This window comes from Micropterus dolomieu, linkage group LG06, assembly GCF_021292245.1.
Source record: "Micropterus dolomieu isolate WLL.071019.BEF.003 ecotype Adirondacks linkage group LG06, ASM2129224v1, whole genome shotgun sequence".
Classification (NCBI taxonomy): Eukaryota; Metazoa; Chordata; class Actinopteri; order Centrarchiformes; family Centrarchidae; genus Micropterus; species Micropterus dolomieu.
In genome coordinates, this window is record NC_060155.1 from 13,237,261 (window position 1) to 13,258,106 (window position 20,846).

The 20,846-nt window shown below is 40.7% G+C and overlaps 3 protein-coding genes across 3 annotated transcripts in view; 1 reads left to right on the forward strand and 2 right to left on the reverse strand.

Moving 5' to 3' along the window:
* Positions 1 to 473: 473 nt before the first annotated feature.
* LOC123972401 (ankyrin repeat domain-containing protein 13C-like) lies at positions 474 to 12,979 on the reverse strand. The gene is made up of 13 exons (XM_046051899.1): positions 11,506 to 12,979; positions 11,327 to 11,368; positions 10,395 to 10,499; positions 6,710 to 6,795; positions 6,362 to 6,407; positions 6,088 to 6,154; positions 5,776 to 5,920; positions 5,544 to 5,675; positions 4,672 to 4,833; positions 4,485 to 4,564; positions 4,276 to 4,374; positions 842 to 942; positions 474 to 741 (listed from the first exon to the last, which is right to left on the reverse strand). The coding sequence occupies exons 1-13, from the start codon at positions 11,879 to 11,881 to the stop codon at positions 611 to 613; spliced, it is 1,572 nt and encodes a 523-aa protein (XP_045907855.1). The 5' UTR covers positions 11,882 to 12,979; the 3' UTR covers positions 474 to 610.
* On the forward strand, positions 12,429 to 13,813 carry znf830 (zinc finger protein 830). The gene has a single exon (XM_046051901.1). The coding sequence runs from the start codon at positions 12,511 to 12,513 to the stop codon at positions 13,561 to 13,563; it is 1,053 nt and encodes a 350-aa protein (XP_045907857.1). The 5' UTR covers positions 12,429 to 12,510; the 3' UTR covers positions 13,564 to 13,813.
* A 3-nt stretch (positions 13,814 to 13,816) lies between these two features.
* The window catches only part of efcab14 (EF-hand calcium binding domain 14), a 44,754-nt gene continuing 37,724 nt past the window's right edge, over positions 13,817 to 20,846 (reverse strand). Inside the window, exons 2-9 of the mRNA XM_046051900.1 lie at positions 19,351 to 19,499; positions 19,043 to 19,188; positions 18,668 to 18,766; positions 18,449 to 18,556; positions 16,950 to 17,102; positions 16,514 to 16,622; positions 16,310 to 16,438; positions 13,817 to 15,359 (exon numbers count right to left, since the gene is read on the reverse strand). Of these exons, the coding sequence (XP_045907856.1) occupies positions 15,181 to 15,359; positions 16,310 to 16,438; positions 16,514 to 16,622; positions 16,950 to 17,102; positions 18,449 to 18,556; positions 18,668 to 18,766; positions 19,043 to 19,188; positions 19,351 to 19,499 (1,072 nt within the window). The 3' untranslated portion in view covers positions 13,817 to 15,180. The remainder of the gene's footprint in view (positions 15,360 to 16,309; positions 16,439 to 16,513; positions 16,623 to 16,949; positions 17,103 to 18,448; positions 18,557 to 18,667; positions 18,767 to 19,042; positions 19,189 to 19,350; positions 19,500 to 20,846) is intronic.

Sequence of the window (20,846 nt, forward strand, 5' to 3'; positions counted from 1 at the left end):
TGCAACACAGTGTTACTCCTTTGAGTATTTATATATGTATTTAGTATATAATTTATAAATGAATATTAAGCTCAGTTTTGAGGATATAGATATATTTGTGATTCTTTATGTTGTATGAATTACAGACGAGATGTGAATTATTTACAGATGACGGTGTCAGTGCAGTTTCAAGAATGAGAATTCAATTATCAGTCTTTGGAGGGTGGGGGGGTGAAGAAGATATTAAAATAGTGACGATGAAGAGTCCAGGTTGTGTCTTCTGACAGCTTTCACAGGAGAGAACAGCAGCTTTAACTGCTCAGGTAGTGAACAGCAAGTACGATGAAAGCTACATTTCATGAAAACTGACTGCCGATATGCATCTATGTCTGAGATGGCGCTCTGCAACATCTGTTTGCATTGATTTGCTTTTGATCCACCAGCAAAATGAACAATAACTGATCAGTTAGACCTGCCCCCCCCCCCCCCCCCCCCCTTTTTTTTTTTTTTAGTAAAAACAGATAATATTATAGCAACAAAACAATACAGTATTCCTCATATTTTTGTTTCCCACCTCCCAAACATATTAGCTCGCTGCTCATTTCCTGTCTGTGTCAGATGTGTTTACAGGTCAGAGGTCTGGGAAGCGACTGGGATCTTCTTTGTATTCTGTCGGGATGCAGAAAATAGACTCCTCAAATTCATCATAGCGGAATTCCTGAAAGGTGACAGTTGCTGTGATCGTGGGGAAGACAGGGATGTCTGCAAGGGAGAAAACAACAGAAGAAGACAAGTTATTTTATGATCATTCCCCTCAAGCTCACCCACCCACAGGAACACAGTGGTAGGTCGACACACATACCAAGTTTGACTGGAAACCCAGGCGGAAGTTTCATCTGAACGAACTCCCGGAGTTTGTTGAAGTGCTTGAACGGGGCTATGACCTCCAACACATTTAGTAACCTGGGGGCAGAGGAAAACAAGTTTCCCAGTAGGTACAAACAACCTCCCAAAATCTGAGCAAGAACAAAAAAGAGACTGAATCAAACTGCAGATCTTGAGTGAATAAAGAATCTTCGTGCAGGCTTCAGTCTGTTTCACCACTTGAACAAGACTATAAACATGTATGAAATAAGCACGGAATACAACAGTGATTTCCAACCTTTCTGGCTTGTAAGAATTTACATAGTTGAATTAGAATCGTCAAGTCCTGCCTATAGTCGACTGATAGTCGAATCATGCGTGTCTTTTTGCACGCATACGGTAGCTCCAATTTAAGCTGCAGTCTCTATTCATTCAACTTACACTGTAAATTTTTTTAGCTAAAGCTAAGCTTTTTCTCTCTATCTCTCTCTCGCCTGTCATTCACCGGTCTTGCTGTTTTGCGTGCATTCCGTGCTGCCAACAACTGCCTACACGTCGTGGTTCCTCTCGGGTCTATTTCAAGTAGCCGGCTATATAAAAACAATAAAATATTCTTTGTGTGGTTAATCAACAGTGATAAATTACCCTGCGAGGTGCGGACAACTCGGCACAAGTGAAGCCGTGGGCTCCGTCTCTTTAGCAAGTGTTACCTCTTCTGCCACTACACACCTACACACTACGCCTACACATGCGCACTGACGACTCAGGGTTAAGGTTACAATTTTGGATTTATTCATGCACTTTATTTTTAAATAAAGTAAATCGAATCTTCGACTATTCAGGGTCAGTCCTAGTGGCTAGTGAGCTTTTAGTAAAAAATACTACTACTAGTCTACTTCTTATCCCTTGTCACAGATTGCGTATGTCTAAGAGTTACAAGCAGTAATGTCCCCTGCTTAGATTTTCTTTCTTTTGAATAGATTTCACTGTTTTACAATAAAAAAATTATTAGAGAGAAGTCAGTAAACAGCATAGCATCTTGTGTGTCTGTCCTTAGGCACAGTATTGCTTTAAGCTGAATGCTCAAGTCAACATGCTAAGATGCTCACAGTGAAAATGCTAATATGCTGATGGTCTGCAGGCACCATGTTTACCCTCTTAGTTTAGTGTGTTAGCATGCCAATTTTTCTAATTAGCACTACAACAAAAAGTACAGCTGTGCATGTCACTAGTTTTTCCAGGTATATGGTCATAAATCAAAGTATTGGGCAAATTACAATGACCTTAAAGTGATGCATGCTGATTAGAAATTGTGGTTTTCGTGCCTTTCGCCGGCGCTGCAAAACGTCACCATGTTACATGACATAAAAACCTTGCGGGAGCAAGGCGGCTGCAGGTGCCAAGTCCGTCAGCCGCAGTTGCTTTTCTGTGGCAGCACAAAGCTGGAACCACACTCTTGCCTGGTTTTTACAAAGAAAAATGCTGCGATCAATCATTGATCTCAGCTCACAGTAAGCTCAAGCAGGTAGAATGTGTCCGACTTGACGGCGCCGTTTTTATTCCCCGCAGTCGCCTGCAGCTCACGTTAGACTATCAAGTCAGCCACAGTCATCTCGAACGCACCTATTAGAGGATAGAGGATAGAGGATACATCCTCTGGGGACCATGATTGCCAGTAAACAATTTCATGGCAATCCATTTAATAGTGGTAGGCTGATAGAGAAACACTGCAATGGCTGAAAAATAGTGTAGTGTAATCTTGCAACCCCTCCGATTTATCTTGTGGCCCCTTAGTGGGTCCCCAACCCCCGTTTGGAAACCACTGGAATAAATTAATAACTTGTATCCTGATATATCAGCTTGGACAGAAGTCCTCAGGGTCCAGACAAACACTGGTTTACTATCTTCACCAAGTAGTAAATTATAGTCACTCTACATCCCAGCTGTATTCTATAGAGAAATGGTTAGACTGAAAACTAGTGGGCAGAGGCTGAAAACCACCAGGATACAGCACAGTAAAATTTGACTTTTTCAAGACTTGAGATAATGTGATCTGCTGCTGTTGCAAAAATCTCTACAATCATTGGCTTCTTTTTGGCAATTAAAAATTTAGCAGCAAGTACAACAAACAACATTACAAAAGCACAGAATGTGAAGGGGGGGAATCACATAAAAAAAAAACATTAGCTATTAAGGGTGGGGTTAAGGGTTTTATTGCTGGCTCCATTAAGGTTCATTCAGTAGAGGAGATAAAGCAACACTGCCTGTAACCCATTACAGGCAGATACAAAACCACATCCTGTGTGAATCCCACATCTTTATCTTTATCCAGTAAAATTCCTCTTCTTCTCTATTAACCTTTCCCTTACATGATCATGAGTTCTTCAGACAAACTCACACCGTTCTTGGCTGCATAAAATCAAAACTTAGATTTCAAAAGTTACATAATTTTATGTTTCTTGCATTTAACAAAACAGGAAAATTTACAGCAATCACACTCTTCCTTGTCAAGGGAAAATAGTAATTGAAGGTTCAATTGCAGATTTACACTACAGTTTATCTTCTACAGCTAGACCGATAAATTAATCAGGTAGATACACTGGCCAATATTAGCTTATCGCTGATATATCAGTATCAAATAAATACCAATAACAAACTGTCAAAGAGTCAGTTTAATGTCATTTAGAAACAGTGTCTATTACGTGGTTTGTCTACCAGAGAGCACTGACAAGTTTAATTTTCATCTGTAAGACAGTTATTTAAAAGGGATTTGTTACGTGTTTTTGAATAAATATAAAAAAATTGGGCAATATATTCTTTAGCGCTGCAACCAACAATTATTTTCGTTGTCGATTAATCTGTCTTTTATTTTATGGATTCATTGATTTGTTCTTTGGTCCATAACATGTAAAAAACATGTGAAATATGTCGGTTAGTGTTTCCCAAAGTCCCAAATGTCTTGTCTTGTAAATAGTTGGCGATTAATTTAATAGTTGACAACTAATCGATTCATTGTTGTAACTCTATATTGTTATTGTTTTTTACAACTCTAAAATATCGTTTAGCTATATCAGCCTTAAGAACCCTGTTTAGGTCAGGCTCTAATGTCTACATTTCCAAATTTAACCAGAAATAAATGACACTAGCTTGCTGGTGCATGAAGCCATATTTTTGATTGATAGGAAATGAGAAAAAAAAAAAAAAGCATAGCTAACACGGCAGCCTAGTGGAGTTAAAAGATAATGTAGAACACTGACATTCTGTTGTCACATGGTGGAGCAGTTGATTTACAATCATCTCACCAGTGGCTCCCCCACACAATCAGGCTCATTTCTATACCACCCTTTTCTAAAATCCTAAGTGTATTCACCCGCGATCAATCTGTGCAGGAAGCTCTGTAAACACATCTAAAGGAGGAATGGATGTACATACGACTCGATCCCTAGAGGAAAATCCTGGCTCATGGCTACGGTTGCTTTGAAGTTCTTCTTGCTTTCCTTACACACAAGCTCTCTCCCAAGATGAGGGGGCCTGAAGGTGAGAAGAGACACAGAAACACACCAAGACGTTGTAACTGCCCTGGTAAAATATCTGCTCATTACAAAGACTGATGAAATGGTAGAATATAATGAGATGCTTACTTTCCGTGCTCTGCCGTGATGTACTCTTCCCAAGTAATTGTGTTGGGCGCTGGCGCTGTGAGGGACAGCCTTCTCACAGGCTGGGGACAAGAAAATATCAGTCAGTGGCATACTCGCAGTCCTCTGGGTAGCGTTACCATTAACTATTGGTAGATAAAGTCAGAACATTGAATTCTTTCTTTCTCACCTCAAAATTTTGTTCACTGATGCTGCCTCCTTTACTCAAGCTCTCCATGATGGCTTTGTTCCTCAAGATGTCCTCCTCACTTAGGTGTTCTCGCCGTTTCCGTGACTCTAACATCAGACCATTCACTGCATAGAAGTCAGCCAGGAAGTTTCCAACCCTCTCCTTTACAGAAACCAAGCAGACGTCGGTGTTGATTCACGAGTTAACCCAGCTGATTTCTTACAGTGTGACAAGGTGCAGCCTGATGGCGGGACTTTTCACTTATCCCTTTGCAAGAAAACCTCTGTTGAAGTTTATAAAACCACTGGTCAAAGTAATTAGGTACACAGGTCTTTCAGAATCATGGTGCAACAAAACATTTCAAACCTATGATGGATATATTATTTGCATTAGGGAACTCATAGACCATAGGTTCCCACCCGGGGGTTTTGGACCCTCCAAGGGGTCACGAGATAAACCTGAGGGGTTGAGAGATGATTTACACATTAGCAAAAACAAAACATATATACAATAAAAAAAAATTCCTAAACTTTCTCTAATCTCTGATGGTTTCTTGTGAAATCTGGACACTTATACCTCTTCAGGGATAGGTAAAATTATTCAAATCAAATAATCTTAGAGACACCTTTATGACCTGCTTACATGCAATGTTTTAATATATAACCCTTTATTAATGTTTCCCGCTGTTTGCCTTCATTTTAAATTCAACTATGCCTCAGTTTACATTTACATAAATCACACATTCAAAAAAAGAGCTCATGTGAATATATAAAACTTTTTTTTTTTATTTCCACATTCTTCTTTTATGTTGTTGAATGTGTAATTTTAAGTTCTGCAACGTGTTAATAATGCTTTGTACCCCTTAAGCTTACCGTTTTATCTTCTCTGAACACCCAGCCAATCTGACTACGAGAGAAAGAAATGGACTTGGTGGACAGAGTTGCAGAGTAGACGTCACTGCTCATCAGAATATCCACCTCTTCTTCGGTCTCCATCTCTGACTCCTTGGAGGAGTACGACAATGACAGTCAGGCTTTTGCTATTCATTTTAAACCCGCTCATGACACAATGTTAAACGGAGGTCTGGTCCTCCCACTCACTCACCTCATGGTGTATTCTTTGGTACACTTTTGCTTCATTGTCCACAACCACAAAGGACTGGGAGGGTGTAGCCTCACCGTTAAAAATGAAGCTAAGATCGCCGCGCTGACACTTCATATCAGTGAAGTCTATGAGAGTGGTGTCAAGTCTAAATCAAAAGAGAGGAGAGGGAGGTGTATGAAGATTGTTACGCCCTACTTTCTTGATCTAAAAGAAGTGCTCGACCTGGTTATCAGCTATTTGCTGCTTTAAACACTGAATTACATTCTCTCATAGGTACAGGAACAGCCTTAACCTAATACAATATAATTTTACCTGATATTAATTCCCTGCTTATAGATTTTACAGGCATCAGATGGAAGCATTCGGGACAGCAAAGGCACTAAAACACAGAAGAGAGTGTGAATAAATTCAACTGACAACAGAAGAAAAACACTGATTTATCTTTAATAAAATCCCTCAGTAAAGCAACAAGCGAACCATCCAGCAGTAACTTGGAACAACTCAAAGCAAAGTGATTTTAAATTAAAGCTGGTCTTATCAATAATGCTGCTGTATCACTTGAGAGTATGACGTTATGAAAACTCACCCCAGCTCTGAAAGTCCCAATGCAGCTCCAGATAAAAGTCACCAAGCTACAGAGAAGATACAAATGTCTCATTAAAGAATTTAACGGATTTATTATATACTAATTAAAGGATTTAACTGATATATTATAATATCAGACGAAAAGTATAGTACAGCAGAGACTTCACGTTATGCATTTCTGCAATTAGTATGCATCCTCAGGAAATAGTCACTTATGCAAATCAAAGCCTGCTGAGATTTTGAAAATTCAAATGGCGTGAAAGTTCAGTGACGCAGAACAATAGCAGCTGCAAACTTCAGTTTGGCGTGGCAGCGGCATCTCAGGAAGTCAAGCCAGTGTGATCCTCACCTCCCTGAGAGCTCTCAGTAATTTTGGCCTCTTATCCTCCACACTCTCCCTGGACTGCTGCTTTAACTTCCGCAGTATTGCTGTGACTGAGGAAAGGATGAGAAGGAAAAGTTACACAAATGTACACCTGAAGGTCACCTGGAACACCCAAAAAGCATGAGGTTTAATTTTCTACATATCCTTTGAGTATAGCCACGCTAAAAAAAGAAACACCGTTACTGGCAGATCTTAGTTTATCACAGATATATTGGTATTAGGGCTGGGCCAGTAAACGATGCCATCGCCGATGGCTGCAGACATCACAATGTTGAGCCGTCATCGTGGTTGTACCTTTTTCCGGATTTTTTCCAACCACGATCCGTTTTCATTGCAGCAGGTGCGCTGCATGCCGGCTTGTTAATGACTTAACCTATCAAGGTTTTTGGCGCTAGCACTGAACCAGAGACCTTCTAGTTCCACCTGTATAGCCATTTGTCCACTGCTCCACCAGAGTTTGTGAAATATACAGTTAAATGTAGGGCTGCATTGATAAATTCTTTAGTGTCAGAAAATATTGAAAAATGTTCATCAAAATTTCCTAGGTGTGCTGTGACGAGGCTCCCGGAGCTCTCTCACCAGAGACGAGCTCATGAACATCAGGCAAACACCACCAGCGGATTGATTTTCCACTTTTCTTGTGTCATGGGTGGAATAATTGGACATTTTGATTAAAGGGGTTCTCACCTTTGCTCATGCAGTGAAACACAGTGAATACCGTAAGCAGTGCCTATCACGCCGTCCCCCGTGTTGCTCTGGGACACAGTGACCACATCATGGTCCACCTCATTCCTGCATGCAGGCAGACATTACAGCAGTTCTTCAGATGTGCTTGGACTGTACTGACTGGGATGTTTTAAGGACTGCTACTAACAGGATGAGTACACAGAGGGTGTTGATGTCCTACATCAGCTTCTGTGGGGACAGCTGTTTACCATCACACACCAGGGTGAGTTGGAGTGAAAACAAGGCCAGGTTTAGGGAGTCAAATTACAGGTTTAGCACGGCGGGGAGAGAAGCTAAATGACTGTACTTCAACACTAGTTCTCTGCCAACAAGTCTGCTTCTATAGGGGGCGCAGGTCACCAACTAACCCCCCCAAAATCCACTAACGATCTACAACTGGCCAACGAAATAAATGAGTTCAACTGTCGCTTTGAAAGACAATGACACAGTTCTGACATCACCCCCCTGTGACTCCATCGACCAGCTCCATCTCCTCCACCTCAGCAAGGGCATTGGCCCTTCAACAACTGCCCACCCCAGAGGCTCCCCTCTCCCATACTGCAGACTCTGTCTTCCCATCCACCCTGAAGCACTGTGCCAATCAGCTGTCTCCAGTGTTCATCTTTAAAACCTCACTGTAGACATGCCATGTGCCAGCCTGCTTTAAATCCTCCACCATCATCCCTGTCCCCAAAAAACAAGGACCACAGCACTTAACGACTACAGACCTGTCACCCTGACCTCTATGGACATTAAGTCATTTGAGCGCCTTGTGCTGTCCCACCTGGAAACCATTACAGACCCACTCCTGGATCCCTTGCAGTTTGTCTACAAAGCAAACAGGTCTGTAGATGATGCCTTCACATCTCAGGAACCGATGCCTGGATCCTGGTTGTGGATTTTAAGCGCTGCCTTTAACACCATCATCTGGCAGTGCTGGAGGACAAGCTCTCCCATCTGAGTGTGCCTGAGGAAGTCTGTGATCCAGTCAACACTGTGGAGTCACATAGGAAGTCCTGCGACAGTGGAGGAAGTTGAACCTGCTGAAGACAATTATGGTGCACTTCTGCACCTCCATCACAGAGTCCATCCTCACCTCCTCCATCACCATCTCGACCCTGCTTCCACTGCCAAGGACAATGGCAGACTGCAGCCTATCATTCACTCGGAAGAGAAGGTAATTGACTGCAATATACCATCTCTACAATTGGACTCATCAGGACAACCACTGACACTGACTCTTATAACCCCAACTCCCATTATTCTTTTACATTTTTTATATATTATTGGATATTTTACAATTTTATATTTATGATTCTTGACCTGCAGTACTTGCTTTATCTTTCTAATATTTTCTACCTACTATGTTTACTGTTATGCACCAAAATACCATATGAAATTCTATGCATGTGTAAACCTTCATGACAATAAAGCCGATTCTGATTCTCTTGCTTCGCTCAGGCAGCTCATCATTGCACACACAGGCAAACAGTGAGCGAGCTGCTGACACAATGTGCGCATGTGTAAAAGCAAAAGGTGATGACTGATGACAAGACTGCAGTATTTCATGAAAAGCTGTAACCCACGCATTTGATACTAAGCACCCATTATTGTCTATTTGGCCCTCTCACTAAGTGATAGCCAGCTGTGTGCTGCATGTTGTTGAACCCTATGATCTAAATACCCCATGCCTTGCTTTCTTTGCATGTCCTAGCTGATGGTGTGAATGTACCCAGCCCCCTCTCTGCCTCCCCATCACCCTTGAGAGTGATGTGACCTTCTCAAAGCAAAACTCCTGGTCCCAGTCCCAAGCCAGCTTGCCACAGCAGGCACAAAGAGTCGGGACGCATACTAACAAGGATGAGGGTCATTCCTCAAACTACTGGGCCTCACAACCTCCATCACAGGCTGTATAAGAAGTGAATGCTGATCATTCACAGTTGGGTTATCTTTACAGCCAAACAGAAATTTTGTCAGCTCAGCTTTATCACAGAAACGGAGATAAATCATTTAGTATACAGCCCCTTTACTGGACACTTAGCCTGGCCTTTATCTTTTATATTTAGTTCGGTATGCAACATTAGCACCGCACCTAAAAAAGGACAGAGCAATGAATTCATCCGAAAGGCATTAGTTGGTGCCTTTCACATGTCATTTGACTCTTCTTCACTGGATGGCAGATCTAAAAGCAGTAGCCTCATTAAGCAGGGGAGTGACCAGGCTGTAAGCTCAGGGCTTGCTAACACTAAGCCGTCGTTCAGGCTGCGTTCCAGCCCATCTGGATGCCGAGGGCTCAGAGAAAATCCCCTCGTTTAGCTTTTTAGCTAAACAGCCGTATAGCAGTTGCCACCTTTAAACAATTAAATGATTCATAAAAGGTCCTTCGAACACTCACATATATGATGTGCCCTCCAAGAGTATTTGCTTTTTTCCACAATTTGTAAAAAACAAAGATGACGATATTTGTTAATGATGTACACATTGTTAACCAGAATATGGAAGTAGTAATCTTGACATGTTCTTTGCAACTTGAATGGACTGATGAAGAATGTGAAAAATTCCGCCCAAAACCCACAGATGCCAAGCTTGTACAGAGGTATCAGAGAAGACTCTAAACCGTTCACACTGCCAGAATGTTTCTGCACGGACTATGGAGATTTAATTTACAATAAGATTTTGTATTGTATTGTTATGATATAGCAGTCATGCAGAAAGCCATTCCAGATGTCAGAATGACTAACCAACAAATAGTGACTAGAGTTGACATCATGACGCTGTTATAAATCTATAGACCCATCATACGGGGGTGTTATAAATGTTAGTGTATGACTGCAGGTACACCATAAGATTATCATAAACACACCCAAATACGAAAACTCTGTGGCAGCAGACAGCTATTCAGTGCAGTGTTTATATAACTTACTCATTTGCCTGTCGCCGTAGCTGATGGCTTCTGCTAGAGGGCTCCATCCCTGTGCATTCTTTATTTTTACAGGAGCGTTATGGGCCAGAAGTAGGAGGGCACATTCTGAAAGGAAAACACAAAATATTAACATGGAGACAAATGTAATTATGTGTACATTATTGTCATTTCTGTGTATTGTCACCATTCCTTCTATGTTGTTTTGAGCAGTCATGTGGAATACAAAAGTTAAATGTTAAGATTTTAAGATCTACTCATTTTTGACTCGTTATGCATATTTTTCTGTACATTCAGATCATTCATCAAGGCCAGCATCAACAATAACACCAGCAACTACTACTTCTGTACTGGAAGAGGGATCCCTCTTCTGTTGTACTATTTCTCACACTTTTCCCTGCTAAAGTGTTTGCTTTGTGGAGTGGTTTGGTATCCAAATTGAGGGCTTAATGATAGAGGGTGTAAAGCACTGTTAGGCAAAATAGTGATTTAGGGTTATATATAATTGACTTGACTATTCTGCACCGCAAAACCAAGTATTGCTGTCCTTAAATAAATAAACTGGCAGCATTGCATGCAAACAGTAATCTATGTGGAGTTTCTAAGCCTAACTACTATGTTATACCAACAGTGTGTTATCACATCACTACAGAGGTCAGACAGTATGGAGGCTACTCCAAAAAAAGTAAGGAGAACTGAAGTGCTTTAAAAAGGGCCTTTAATGAGGATGCCAAATACTCTTTCAATAAAGTGACATTGTGACAGATGCAAGGTCATGGAGCACAGCAGATTTACTGTAATATCTGGGCTCAAACTGAGGTAGATTACCCTCTGAAAAACTTTTTGTTCATTGTGGTTAATCCTGTGTTATGACAATAGGCTGTTAAGATTAAATAACGAGGTCAATACATTTTTATAATGCTTATCAGCTTTACCTTTGTGGCCCAGCATCACAGCCAGGTGAAGAGGTGTGTTCCCTGAAAGAGAGGCATTTTAGATAATCTCCATACATAGAAATATTAATACTGATCAGTAATTCCACCTGTGATCAGAGATACTTGTTATATAATGCATTTTAACTAATTGCTTAAAAGACAAATAGGTAAAAGTTTACCATGTACATCTTTCTGGGAGATGCTATGGGTCCTGATGAGAGATGAGAGCCGCCGCACATCTGCCTTGAACACGCATTCGTGAACAGGAAAGTCCAAGTCCTCATTTGTCAGGATTATTGGGTTCTTGTTGTTATCATTAACAATGGTGCCAATTGAGGATGAATTGCCGTTAATGTTGTTTGCGTTGAGCTGCTGTTGCTGCTGCAGTACCGAGGTTTTGACTGATTTCTGAAAAGCCTTGTTGGATTTGAGATGGTTACCGGTTCCGTTAGGGATAGTCTCCTTTGACGTCTCATCGTAGGTTTCCATTATCTCCTCATTTTTGTTTGGTTTGTTGTGGTCCTTTCGCATGGTGCGTATCTTCTCACCAGTCATGATGACTAACGTTACCGTACGTTACCAGGATAACTAATTTATTTACTGGTCTACAGGCTGGTGAAGATGTGGCAGAAAACAGGGACTAGTCAGCATAAGCAATATCTTCAAATCTAATTTCAAATTAGCTTCTTAGTAATATTAGCCAATCGCGACGCTTTCTCGTAGCTGGCTTCTCTCTGATTCCAATAACGCTACCTGCTGTCCAGCTCCAAACGCAAACATTAGCTAGCTGTTAGCCCACAACAAAAAATTAATATGGTGGGTGCGGCGATGAAAACAGAAAATAATATTAAACATAACAGAACACGCACGCACTAAATTAACATACACCTAAGAATATAAACGAATATAAAACGACTACATTATTGTGTCGTCTGCCGCTCCTTGGATACACGTTTCACAATTGTACCGATTCAGTTTGCTTTGCGGCAAAATTCAGGTGGACAGGGGGAATAGCCAGCTGAGCTAACATCTCTGATAGCTTGCTGCCAGCAACACATCTCGCGAGATTTCTTTACAACCCACAGTTTGAGCGCGAGTTCATGCAGGGTACGTCATCTTCATGAGACGCACTTTTACGTCATTGCAAGCAAATAGCTAGCTAGCAAGCTGCGTTGTTTTGAAGAATGGCAACTTCTAAGAAAGGGAAGAAAGTTGTAAATCAGGAGGAACTCCGGCGCCTTATGAGGGAAAAACAAAGACAAACAACAGACAAGAAGCGCGTTGAGTCTCCTTTTGCTAAATACAACAGTCTCGGGCACCTCAGCTGCGTCCTGTGCAATGTGCAGGTGAAGTCCGAACTACTGTGGCCAGCTCATGTTCTTGGAAAACAGCACAAAGAGAAAGTTGCCGAGCTGAAGGGAGGAAAGAGTCCGGCAGTGGCACCACAGAGTCAACCAGTGAAGAGGAAAGTACAAGACAACGCGGAAGTTAACGGGAAAAAAGCGAAACCCTCGTCGGGAGCAGGCCAGTCTGGATCAGGGCTGCCAGGAGATTTCTTCGAGAAACCCAGTGAAAAGGAAACGGTTTCTACTCAAAAGTCTGCAGGTCTGAGTCTGTTGGCTGGAGTTTACATAGAGGACGACGACGACGATGATGAAGACAGCGCTAAAGAGGCAGGTCAGTCAGGAACCACAATCCTCCCTCCTGAAAAGGCTGAAGCTGCAGGACTACCAGCTGATTTCTTTGACAGCTCCATCCCACCCACACCTGCCATCTCCCATTCAGGATCCATCCTCAAAGCAGACGTGCAGGAGAAAAGCACAGAAAAGAAAGATAACACAGCCGAGGCCCTGCCGGAGGGCTTCTTCGACGATCCTGTAAGAGATGCCAAAGTGCGCAACGTCGACGCACCCAAAGATCAAATGGACAAGGAGTGGGAAGAGTTTCAAAAGGAGATACGGCAGGTGAACACAAAATCAGAGGCCATCGTGGCGGAGGACGACGAGGAGGGGCGGCTTGAGCGCCAGATTGACGAAATCGATGAACAAATTGAGTGTTACAAAAGGGTGGAAGTTCTGAGAGACAAGCGGGATGTGGTGGTGAAGAGCAAGCCTCTTGCCAGAAAGGATGAACTTATGGAGACAGATGCTAACGGGGAAGAAGAAGAGGAGGAGGATGAAGAAGAGCTGCTGGGGCTTTTGTCCCGGGACTGGAGGGCTAAAGGGGCACTAGCCTAAGTTGCTCTAGAGCTCGTGTAAACGTGAGATAGAGGCCAGACCCAAAGTTTGTCCAGAATGCTGATAACACTGGTCTTGGAGGGATTGTTAGTGTACAAATCTGTCAACAATTGTAAATATGTTCGTTAAAATACTGTCACCACATCTGTGTTTCAAAATGAGATCAATGTCATGTGCAACATTCTTGTAAAACACTGTTTATACACTGTGCTGTCTCAGTTCACGACTTAAAACACCAGATGGACCACAATCAAACCTTTTAACTGTTTATTCATTGATGCTCACACAAAAACACATTCATAAAATCTCCCATGTACAGTAGCAGCATGGATGCAAAAATCTGTCATGATGGCCAAAGCTGTTGTTTGAGCTCAAAAAACAAGCAGTCTGCTTGCTATGTTACATTTATAAATAATTTGTTCATGTTACATTATAAGCAACATGCAAAGCACAACAGAATTATTTAAAAGATGTACACTGTTGAGGTTAAGACTATAAAGCAAACCCGAACTCCTTTACAACATGTGTTGAATACATTTAAACCATTTTTACAGTATACAACAATGTTTGAGTATGACAAATTTATGTAAATACACCATTATTAGGCCCATAAAATGGAATAAAATAAATCAAGTAAAGAGTGAGTCAGTGCGTATGCTACCTGTTACACATTGTGAGCTAGGTGTGCCTTCTGTCTGCTGCAACTCTAAACAAGCAATATCTATGTCACTTTGTTATTGCTACATATGCCTCATAATTTACTACTTCAAATATCTTTCTGAATGATTCAGTGTTCATAGCCCTTCAAAACTTGTAGAACTGAAAGCTGCAAAAAAAATACAGATAAATATACAGATGAACTAAAAACCAATCCCAATGAAAATGGAGCAACTAATTGAAGATGAGAACAAAAAGCACACTGAACAGAAAGAAATCTGAATTTAAGTTAAGAAAAGAGCATTATGTAAATCCCCACTCTTATGCTCAGTTGTGTTTCAGTTAAGTTAGGAATCTGTCTAAAAACAAAACAAAAGACTGAAATCAGTTTCTAGTAGTCATTTGTAAACATTCATTAAATTCTATCTCGGGTTCTATAAATAAGGTTCAGGTGAGTTGCAACAGGTGTTTGTCTAGATGGGTGGGGACAAATGCAATAGACTGACAAGTACAGCCACCAGAGAAGCTAAATACAAAAAAACGTTACATCAAGATGAGACCGATCAGTTGAAATAATATATATATTGTTTTAAAACAGGTGCAGGAAAACAGCAACTGAGAGAATTGAGGGTGGAAAACGGGATTCAAAATTATTCACAACACTTATTTTCATGATTTATTTCATATAAACCATGGGATTTGCTAAAATAAGAGCTGAATATTCTGCATACAGAACTCCTATAGATTAATTTTAAAATGTAAGCGTACGTTTTGTGGACGAGGTTGTGTCAAAATGGACTGGGCAGAGGGAGTGAGTATGGGGGGCATGCCAGCGCCATTGTTCCACAATCAGTATGATAAATATTCAGTTCACAAAAGTGCAGCAATTACAGAAAAGGGCCGGGATCTCCGAACCCCCAGGGTAGTCAATACTGTTCACTGCTGTCAGTGATAATGTGATCACAAACCTACAGCAGCTCTCAGCTCCATCAGGGAGTACCTCTGGTCCCCGTCATTGTCAAAACACTCCATGGTACGAGCACTGGGAGTTGATGTTCCAAATACTTTACTCAGGGCATAGTAGGTCAATCCAAGTGAATTACGTCCAATGCCTGCCTGCTGGAAGATGTCTTCCAAATCTGTAAATAGAACAGTTTGATTCAGAAACATGCAAACGCAGGTTTGTCTTTGAGGGCACTTTGCAAAACTGAAAATGTCCTTACTATTTACAATATAATTTATAGCATTTAAATGGTATATATTATGCTAATTTTCAGGTTCATAATTTCATTTAGAGAGTAGAGTAGGGCAGGGCTATAGCTCACAGTGCTTTTCCACCCATGTTTTTGAGGACGTGCCACACTAACTGCTAGGCGAGCATTATGATGCGTGTTACAAAGTTACACAGACAGGTTAAAGGCTGGACTACAAAGAAGCTGTTTGCAGGCAGTTTAGGAGCAGTGTTTTCTGTGGTAGAGGGTAACGCCCTTTAGGATGGACTTTGGGGGTTTTCACTTTGCAAACCTATTACATGCACAAAAACAATATATAACACAATAAATCAAGTGGAAAAAGCCTAAAAGCAAAATACTACCTCTTTCAAGTAATAGTTCGACATCTTTGGAAATACCCTTATTTGTTTTCTTGCCCGAGAGACTGATGCCGCTTTCATGTCTGTCCGTTAAATATGAAGCTACAGTATGTCAACCTAAGCTGTTGGCTAGGCGTGACATACTTGAAATGGGTGATAACAGCTAGCCTGGCTCTGCAAAGGTAAAAAAATCCTCTACCAGCAGCTCAAAAGCACACTAATGAAAATGTTATAACTCATTTGTTCATCCTTACAAGAAAATGAAGTGTACACAAAACAAGTTAAGGTTTTACGGTGTGTTGTGGGTGTATTTCTTGGCTTGGAATAGTAACTTGCTGAAGTCTTGTCTTAACTGTGTGAAGGGGAGACTACATATAGTATAGCCTTATGTTTACTGGACAGACACGAGAGTGGTTTTAAACTATTTTTGGATTTGGAAAGAAAACAAATATGTGTATTTTCTAAAATGATACAAAGCTTTGGAGTGGTAGTGTGCACCTTTCAGAGAATTGACACCAGGCAGGAACACCTTTGGGCATGTTGTGTCAGCATTTCTCTTAGAGCGGTTTGAAGTTGAGAAGCGTGGACGTCTGTTTTTCTGAGGCTCTGTCAGTGGTGTGGCTCTCTCTGTGAAAATAAGAGAAGAAATATTAAATATGTAACATAAGGCAAAGAAAACCACTGTAATAAACTGCTCTGTACCTTGCAAATCACCAGGAGATACTTTGGTTGTCATAGCTTCGTTCACCGTCTCAGTTGCTGGACTTTCACTGTTGATTGGCAGTGGAGTTGCTGCCTCGTTGTCCTTTGACTGTAGAACAGATGGAAGATGAAATGTGAAATGCATTAAGTTGTTGTTTACTCTCATATTTAAACTGGCCTTTGTCTCGCTGTGTGCAATCTGTGTTTTAAGGTCCGTTGTTTTTACAATGTTGCTTCTATTTTATTGTTCTATTTTTTTTATATTTTTCTCTTGTAAAGCACTTTGTGACTTTGGTCTGTGAAAAGTGATCTATTAAAGCAACCTTACTTACTTACTTCTGCAGTTGCTTGTGGGTTAAAAATATGCTGACCACAATGCCACAAAGGCTCAACTCTTAAAATGCAGAAATAAAGTGTGAAGCTCCATATTACTCACGCTTTCCTTTGACCGGTTCTCTAATGACGACACTCTCTGGTGAAGATCTGCAACTGTAGAGAGGAGAATGTGGATCTGCTCATCAGCCTGTGTATGGTGCAGCTCCTCTGTCTTGTTAGCCTCATTCATTGCTTTTCTCAGGTCTGTTATGTCCTATGACAAAAAAAAAAAACAACCCGCAGTTTACTGTTACATGATGTTTCTCATGGGCGTCCAATTTCTAAACCAAAAGGACATCAGTCGTGATTTCTATAGGTTCATATCAGATCAGGTTATGCGTCCTGGGAGGTTAGGCAGGTCGACAGAGACTAAGAGTGTTGGTCAAAATCCAAAGTTATAAGACTAAGGAGATCTCAGCCAGCTAGCACTTCATCACTGACCACATCATTATTGAGGCCACTGTATAATAATTATATAAAAGTGTAATCATTTCCCGATCCTCTTTTCCCCGTCCTACTTTTCTTACAAAAAATATAGTGGAGGAAATATTCTGCAGTTGTCTCAGATATCCGACCTAGTTTTACTCAGTGAACTGAAGCATCTAAGCTCCCAAAATAGATTGGCACGTGTTTCATGTATTATGAATGAAAACCCAATGCGTGGATCCAAGAAATGACAGGACCTTCTTAACCCAACGACTCCTTTCAATGTAAGCCTGACAGGAACTGGAAAAACATCCATGCGTGCGTGGGTAAACAAATAAAACAAATTAATCGGGCAGTGGCAAAGCTCGCCACAGCTTCGGGTTTGGATTCCTGCCACAGCTAAGCAGATCAGCCGGCATTTCATCAACAGACTCATCTTGGCCATATGGAATTAGATTTGCCTCAATTCTGAGTGAGACAAATATGCACAAGCACTACTACAACTAGGAGCTGAGAAGTAGTACATTAAACAACGATGTGCCAACTTATACAAGTAATTCACTGTTAACTCTCCATACATTCATATATAAATAATAAATGAGAAAAGCAGCCTCCAGTAATGTTTGCAGCGAGTGTAGAGATGTAAAAAAAGAACAACAAGTGAAATCCAACTTTGACTTCAACTCATAAAAAATCCATTGCCCCTGTGAAATAGTGGAGCTAACAGGAGTATCAGATTCTTCTGTGATGTTTGTCAGCTGCCCAAAACACCGTATTGACATTTCAGTAAAATACAGTTTAAAAAATCATTGTGAAAGGTAAGGCTATTCTCGCTGAATATTCTGCCTCTCACTGCAAACATTTATCATCGCAGTAAACAGAAGTCACAACTGCTGATTCATTCTGAGATATAAGTGGATGATTGACACACAAACTTCATGTGAAAAAAGGTTCCTTATACATCAGTTACAAAAATAAAAGCTTAACACTAAGCCAAAACATAATAATACATATAAACAATGTTATATCTAAATAAAAAGAAGGAAAGATGAAAGCCTACACCGTAATCTCAAAATAAACATGGAGCTGCATATCTGAACACGTTGTTATACCCACAGTACGTTGTTAATTTACCATTTTCTTCTTGAAGTCGTCATCTTTTTTCTCATTTTCAAGAGCAGCCTGCATAGTCTTCACATCGTGCTGTACACTTGTTAGTGTGCTGCCAATTGTAGCAACACTCTGGAAAAGAGAAATACTCTGCAAGGTCAGTTTTGAAACAAACATTTGAATATTAATAGATAGATTCTCAACCAAATTTCTCTTGTAATTCCATCTTGCTTTGCCCTTTACCTTTTGAAGATCTTCAACCGTGGTGGGAAGGCTGATTAAATCAGCCGCTGATTTCAAGTTTGCCTTTAAATGGTTTACTGCAGATTCCAGCAAACTGATCTGCAGGAGTAAAATGACCCAAGACCTTTAGTTACAACTCTCAGACAGAATTACCAATCTTTTTTTCCCGTTTGGTTGTCACACACAGTCAGTCATTTTAAAAGAATATTGCCATTCTACACTGACAAACAGTGAGTAAAAATACTACATACTCAAACTATTCCAGTGTAAACTCCAGTACTCTGGTACTGGTTTTGTAGCAACACCGAGAAAATTGCACGTTTGCTCAAGTTGTACTTGTAATTGTACCTGTAACCTGAGATGAAAAGAACTGACCTTTCTGTTCATTTCTGTTAGGTTAGACCAGAGCTTGCTCAACCCTTTGTCCCCGTTTTCAATGTCGTCAAGCTTTCGCTCCTTGTTTTTAAGGTCCTCGCTTAGTTTTGGTATTTCACTTGACGACACCTTCTGGCTGGATTCCACTGTTACAAAAACATTATACAGTCTGTTGACAGCTGTGTTAAAAACAAAATAACAAACAACTGTCTAACTGAGATATAACAGGTTTAAGTGTGCTTAAGTGTTTTAGGACCATCCCAAGGTAACTGTGTGTATGTGTGAGAGAGCGTGACAGTGAGTCTTACTGCTATGCAGCTTCTCTTTCAGTGTGTCTAGATCTTCTTTCAGAGCAATCTGCATCCATATGAGTCCAGCACAGGCCATAACGCAGGCAGCTAGTATGATGAACAAAAACAAGGGGTAGCACACATTGCAGCACTGTGTGTAGCTTCTTCTGTAAAGAGAAGAACCGCAGTAATGTTAGACATTATAACTGAACAGCCTCTTCCATTATTAATGAAAGAGATATTTTCAGAAGTCTGTGTGCTGTGTCATGGGAATTATGAGGATTACGTATAAATACTGGCGCTTCAACATATGGGCTGCTACACACTTATTTCACCACATCATACTCATGCTTAATGTAGTGCTGCTTATTCGGCTGAATTTGGCAGATATCAAGCTTCAGAAAAACGCTTGCCTATCTTCTTAGTGTGCAAGACGTGTCAGACAGGCTTTGCTTTAATCTGAGCACAGAAGAAGAGCAAGCTGATTAATTTGGCAATATTTCTATTTTATTCTTAGTATGTACTCTCGGGTCAAGGTGCTGACAACCTAATGATCTATAAGTTAAATTAAATAGTAATAACCCACAAAGAAAAAAATAAACAGTCCATTTTTTAAAGGACATCCAAGATACTGGTTTATGTGGAGTGGCTGTTGTCAAAACCAATTGTTTCAACTATTTGATTTAACTACTTTACATTGGGTGCTTTTACTGTGAAGTGTAACTTTATTATTTTAAAACGGCTTGCGTGAACCCACTTTTAAAGAAACCTGGTTTAGTTCCCTCCCTCCCACAAAATTTTAGACCAATTTCAAAACTGCCTTTTATTGCAAAGATTCTAGAAAGAATTGTGTCGAAACAGCTGCTCACTGTACTGGAAAATGACAAAATATTTGAAAAGTTTCAATCTGGTTTCAGGAAGTACCATAGCACTGAGACTGCCCTGCTTAAAGTCACCAATGACCTTTTAATGTCTGCTGATGAAGGTATGTGCTCAGTCCTGGTACTCCTGGACCTTAGCGCTGCTTTTGACACCATTGATCACAACATCATGTTAGACAGACTGAGGCACTGGGTGGGGATCTCTGGTACTGCCCTAGAATGGTTTTCATCCTACCTGTCAAATAGGAAGTTCTGCATGTCTGTAAACAACTATGTCTCTTCGTTCTGTCCAGTTAAATATGGTGTGCCTCAGGGACCCATTTTGTTTTCCTTGTATCTGCTTCCCCTTGGACATATTATCCATAAACATGGCATTTCTTTTCATATTTATGCTGATGACACACAGATATACTTGCCCGTCAGATCCACAGACCCTGGAATGCTGAGTTCACTTACCGACTGTCTTTGTGAAGTTAAAAAATGGATGTCAAACAAAACAGAAATCCTGGTCATTGGGTCCCAGCAGATGGCAAAACAAATACTGCCATCTGCTGGTTCCCTAGTAAATCACATTAAGCCTGTGGCAAAGAACCTTGGTGTCTGGTTTGATAGTAATTTAAATTTCGAGCAGCA